Here is a 6,000-nt window from a genome sequence, read left to right as displayed (position 1 = left end):
GGCTGAACCCGCAGAGGGGCTTGAGGGCTTGAGATTCCTTCTCCTCAAACAGGAATAAAGGTCATGGAACTCATAGACGGCACTCATATACAGTCACGTACCTGACACCCTTCTAGGTGCTTACATTGATTAATTAAATCTTCACAATTACTCTGTTTGGGAGAAAGAGATATTATCTCGTTTACGTATGGGGAAACTGAGGCACAGAGCCCCAATCAGAATTCAAATTCACCGGGTCTAGCTCCAGAGCCCTGCAGTCTTTTTCGTGTTACTCTCCTCAGAATCCAGCACCGTATGCAGTGCTGGGTGTTAACATGTTTAAAAAAAACCAAAGACAGTTTTCCTTGAGTATGTTCAGGATAATGTGATTCAAATCAAAATAAAGACCTGAAAAAAAAGAACTTGAAAGCCCCGCATTTGTAAGGGAGGAGAAATATTATATATGTTAGCTGTACAGGCTTAACTTTTGCCTGACCCAAGGCCAGCAAGAAAATGTTCGTTTTTATTTATATATATATATTTTTTCCTTTTGTGACAATTTGGCGTTTCTGAACGCTAGGGGCTCCCGGATTCTCTGGTTTGAGAGTAACTTTTCCTTTTAGGATTTTTTTTTTTTTTTCTGAAGGGGGTGGGGGAAAATGTGGCCTTAATTATCCTACGTCTTAGCAACTTAAGGAAGGGGCTGTGCTTTCGGAATCCCTTCAGAGCCAAGTAAGGAGGTCCCTCTCGTTCCCTCTCTCTCTCTCTCTTTTAAAGGACCTCGTGAAATAAAAGTGCAGAAAACAAACCCGAGGCGTTCGTCACAGCAGCCGCGGCGGCAGCAGCAGCAGCAGGAGGAGGAGGAGGAAAAGTTGGAGTTGGGGCAGGCGCTCCGGAGGGGCTGAGCTCCGCTCAGCTTCCATTCATTAAGTCACCAGCAGCGGAGGAAAGTGGCCGAGCGCCCGCGCTGCCCACTCCCTCGCTCGTGCACACAGACACACGCCAGCCCAGAGCGTCCCGAGCAGCGCAGCTCTGCAAAAGTTTCTGCTGGGGATTTGGCTCTCTTCCCCTTGGACTTTCGAGCGATTTGGGGTTGAGAGAGGAAAGAAAGAAGCACACAAGGGGAGCAGAAAACACCACCGTCTGCAGTTGGAAGCGGGCAGCGAAGCGCCACTCTCGCCGCCGCGCCCCACGCCGGGGCCGAGCCGCCACTCTCCCCAGCAGCCTCGGCCAGGAGGCGACCCCCGCCTCTGGGTGTGTGGCTGCTGTCGCTGGGCGTCTTCGCGGGGCGGGAGGCTCGCGCCGCAGCCGGCGCCATGCAAAACTACAAGTACGACAAGGCGATCGTTCCGGAGAGCAAGAACGGCGGCAGCCCGGCTCTCAACAACAACCCGAGGAGGGGCGGCAGCAAGCGGGCGCTGCTCATCTGCCTCGATCTCTTCTGCCTCTTCATGGGTGAGCCCAGCCCCGCGGTCCCTCGGCCTCTCCGCGCTCGGCGCGCGTCCCAGCCCGCTTGGGTGCCTGCGCGCGGGGCTCGGCGCTTCCTCGCTAGCGCGGGGCCGCCGGCCAGCGGCGTCTCCCGGCAGCGCCGCGCTGTCAGCCTGGGAGGCCCCCGCTGGGGAGTCTTCGGGCCACTTTTGGTCCCCAGGCCCGCGCCCTCCCCGCTCCCACCTACTTCCCGGCCTGCACACGAGTGTTTGGGCGTGCTTAGGCTTTCGCGGGCAACTGTAAACCGGCTCCTTAAAAGCGGTCGAGACCACTTGGAAGCCCAGGCGGAATCCTACGGAAGGTGTGGGTTCGCCCTTTTAGAATAGGGGAAGTTGGTTGAACCATGATCTAGAGCCAGCGCATAACTTGTTGCCCTCCATCCAAGTAAAATGGAACTCCTGGAGCGCCGGGCTCCTGCCTGGAGCCTAGCTGCCTTCCCCTGTCTGTGTGTAAACATCCAACCTCTTCCGCCGTTGCTGCCTCGGCCCTGGCCCGATCTAGATCTGCAAGCTGGCCTTTCCACTTGCTCCTCTCCTCAACGCTCCACAGGGGTTCCGAGGCGCTCTCTAGGATCTTGGAGCAGGGTGCCGTTCTTTGGCGCCTACTATGTGCCAGGTGGTAGATTTAACTAGCCCTTTCCCTGACTCGGTGCAGTACGAGTGAAGAGCCCTATTTCACTGATGAGAAAACTGAGGCACCGGGAAAGCAAGCCGCGGTCTTATTTTGGGACCACAGTTAATTGCACCCCAGAAAGTTGAGGCGATAGTCCACTTCGTTATCAAACTAGCTGGAAGCCACAGCTAAAAGAGTGGTGGGAGTTGAAAGAATTGGAGTGGGAGAGTAAGAAGGATTTATGAACTCGGTGCGGGGAGGGAAAAGCTACTGACACGAATCTACAGGAGTTCCAAGGTTGAAGTCAGCGTAGCAAATTTTTATTTTTAAGCGAATCATGGTGTAATGGAAAGCGCACAGACTTGTCATCAGAACACTGCCACTATGCCACTTGTTGGGTGTGCCACCTAATGGCTCAGTGGCCTCAGTTTCTTCATCAGTTGAGTGAGTCGGTTGAACTAGATGCTCTCCAAGGCCCCTTCCTGCATTAAGAACTCGGATTTGGTCCAGGAGCTGTTCTGCCAACTCTGCTAACTGAAGAAACATCTGTGTTCCCAATTCAGATCCCTTAAAATAGAACTCCTGCACGGAGACTGAAGTCCCCTTTGAAATGGATTTGTCCAGGCAGATTGTGCAAACCAGAGGCGTCCTGGGATGGACTTCTGCTTTCTCTGTTCATGACTTTCTGCAGTAGGGTCCTTACTGAGGTGCATCTGTCCTTGGCTTGCCTAGCCACAGTAAATTTAGCAAGTCAAAGAAAGATGGGACTCATTTTAAAAATAAGAAAATCCCCCTTTAGATGGAGACAGTGTAGGGTAAAATTGTGCTCTGTGCAAAGCAAAAAAAAAAAAAAAAGGTGACTGACTGCACACCCCATTCCCACCTCTTAGAAAATTCAACATTACAATGCAATGTAAAGGAATTGTCACTGGGGGGCCTGCCTTCCTGAAGACTGCTGGCTTATTATCATGCACACTGGGAAGATTAGTACTTAAAGTCTCTGCCAAGCTATTGAATTTTTAAAAGACCCTCCCTGGTCCTGGGGGAGAACAAGGAAATAATAAACACGGAGAAGCTGTTTGCTGTAAACTTGCCTGGGGCTTCCCAGTGTTTACTGGAGTGTTGGGTTGGTGGTAGGGTAGACTGATTGCTGGTGCTTTGTACCCTCCTACCTCCTATTTTGTGTTTAGGAAAGCAGAGCTAGAACGAGCTTGACAGCCTTTGTACAGCTTCATTGCCTCCTCCCACTCTTCGGATTTCAGAAGGCGGTCCCAAGGGATGGTGTGTTCTTATTAAAGGATAAAGAAGTGTGAAGGAATTTGCAAAAAGACACACTTGTAGCAAAGGATGCAGAAACCCCACTCTGTCGTGCATGGAAGGTGTTTAAGTAAAGTGTATGTTTGCACATTTCAGTTCTTCATCTGCCCCAATTCTCCCTGGGTCCCCTCAAAGCTGATAGTCTAAACCTAGTTGTTTATTATGTTTCCTCACTGTTAGTCTGTTTGAATAAGTGATTTTGTTTATCTCAAAAAAGTAATACAATCACAGGATCTTGTATTTTATTATGAGAAGCACCTAGCTATCCGTTTTAAGGGTACGTGCCTTGCCATTAAAACCATGTAGACAAAATCATTTTCAAAGTGACTTATCAGTGTCTCCCCTATGTACTGGCCTAAGTACAATATCACTAATTTAATGCCTCTAACACCTTTAATAAGGAAAACGGTTGAGTAAATATTTACTTGTGATATTTATGCAGGAGAACTCTTTGGCTTCCAGAAGAAAATTAGCAACACAACATGTGATTTTAATGTCCTACACACCACAGTACTAAAAAAAAAAAAAAAATTGTTTCTACTTGGTTCACTTTTTGCCTAAGACTGTCAGTATGGTTTAATTTTTATATAGTTTATTGATCATATGGTCTGGATTACAGGGCACCAATGTATTAGAAAGAGAGACATGGTTTTCTGTTTATTCGCTCACAGGAAGATATACCAAGCTTCATCTCCTTGTATCTGGAAAAAATAAAAGCTGATGTGCTATGGACCTTATGTAAGTGGAAATATGCAAGCAGTTCAACTTGTTCCACATACCTTTTTGGAATGTTAAATTCTTGGTGGAAAAACAAAAGTCCACCGTAGGTTGAAGGCCAAAAGAATTTGGAAGGCCAAAGAACACCAATAGTAGGTTACCTTCTGTTGAACAGCTATCTTCACCTTCACCGACTCATTGCGTGCATAAGTAGTTAGGAATCTTTGCATGGTAGTTTCTCCTGAAATTGGTTTTGTTTTCCTTGCCATTAAGTAATATGCACGCCTCCTGTTTCCTGTGCCTTGGTTCTAGTGTGTGAGGTTACATGAGGGCAGCTGAGAATATTCTCAGGCAAGAAGGGAGGAGCATCTCCTATGCTCTTTCTAAGCTCTTCTTAGCCTCTTTTTTATATAAATTAGTTTATGTACTCTTCACTGGAATTCTCCATTTTATGGATGAGAAAGCCAAAGGTCCCGAGAAGGGCAGGACTGAGATTCTTACTGAAGTTCATTTGGGTTCATCCCTAATCCTCAATGAGCACGACTGGAGTCCATCCCCCTTTCCTTTCCTATCTGAAGAATCCTGAAACTCAAGATTTTTGAGTTCAGGATTCAGAAAACCCTGAAGCTCAGTTTGCAGAATGCCCAGCCTCTCCACATTTCCGAGTTACCCTAAGCAGATGGAAAAAGCAGTTCAACTCTTCCAATCAGTGGTACAGTCTCATCACTCCATGGCCTTGTTTTTGATTTGGGATTAGTGCTAGTACTAAGTAATTCCCAGATTTTGAGGGCACCATTTTACCCCATGAGACAGTGGTTCCAAAGAAAGAACACACAGCAGTATGTGGCTGTAGCACAACGCAAAGAATTGGTAAATCTATGTTGAGCTTCTGTGCTCTTGCTACCCCTCTTCCTTATCCCCTTCTCTAGATATGTACTGAATGCCTCCTTCCAACCCATGCCTTTTGATGGGTAGGCAGTTTTTGACAGGCCCAGCTTTTTGTCCTGTGGACTTTGTTCCCGCCCTTCATCCTCTGAGTTCAGTGAGCTCATCTGCAAAATGGTAATCAGAATGTCCACTCCATTACGCGGCTGTGAGGATCAGAAGAAATCCTGGATGTAAAAGTTATTTGTCATCTCTCAAGATTTGGGCAAATGCAAGGGATTTATCACCTGGAACCTTGCATGATGGTTATGTGATTGTCTTCATATATTTTATCGCGGAATCATTGATAGATGAGACCATGAAATCAATATTCGGTAATAATATTATAGTGAAGACCACAAAGCATTCACTTCCAACAGGAGAATGTCATATTTGCCGTGTAAGTTGAAGACAGCTGATTTCCATTCATTGTTGATCAAAACGTTTAGCTGAGAAGGTAGCCCCTAAAATTTAGCAGAATTTTTGAGCCATCTAATCTTCACAGTATTCCCTGAGCCCTCTTTGAAAAAGGTTCTTTTGTACATAAAGACTGTTTCTCTTTTGGCTTTTGATATTAGAAGGTAGGTTAGCTGAGTTTATGGTAGGGATGGGAAACATTAGAGGATGCTTGGATAGATTGGGTCTGAAAAGCCTGACTCCTGTGCCCTTCCCCACCAGGTAACAGTCAATGGGTGGAATATCATGAGCAAAGGAAAAGAAGCTCAAACACAGAAAAATATAGAATTTGGATGGTCAGCAACCATACTGTATACTTTAGTGGTCCCAAATGTTTGGGGACATTTCTTGTTTTGCAGTTAACAATGGTCAGGATAAAATTCTAGAACTGGTTCCATATGTGGGATACATAAAATCATCATGCGTTATTCAACTATTCACACTTAATAGTGAGAGGGAGGCAGTGTGGGGTAATGAAGAGAACGGGAGATTGGGAGCCAGAAGCCT

The 6,000-nt window shown here is 46.8% G+C and overlaps 1 protein-coding gene across 1 annotated transcript in view; it reads left to right on the top strand.

Annotated features, from left to right (window-relative positions):
- Positions 1–795: 795 nt before the first annotated feature.
- PLPP3 (phospholipid phosphatase 3) overlaps positions 796–6,000 on the top strand; it is an 80,362-nt gene continuing 75,157 nt past the window's right edge. Inside the window, exon 1 of the mRNA XM_019742528.3 lies at positions 796–1,434. Coding sequence (XP_019598087.1) covers positions 1,296–1,434 — 139 coding nt within the window. The 5' untranslated portion in view covers positions 796–1,295. The remainder of the gene's footprint in view (positions 1,435–6,000) is intronic.

Source organism: Rhinolophus sinicus, chromosome 14, assembly GCF_057876585.1.
Source record: "Rhinolophus sinicus isolate RSI-liver-muscle chromosome 14, RSI-T2T, whole genome shotgun sequence".
Lineage (NCBI taxonomy): Eukaryota > Metazoa > Chordata > Mammalia > Chiroptera > Rhinolophidae > Rhinolophus > Rhinolophus sinicus.
This window is presented reverse-complemented; position numbering and strand designations above follow the sequence as displayed.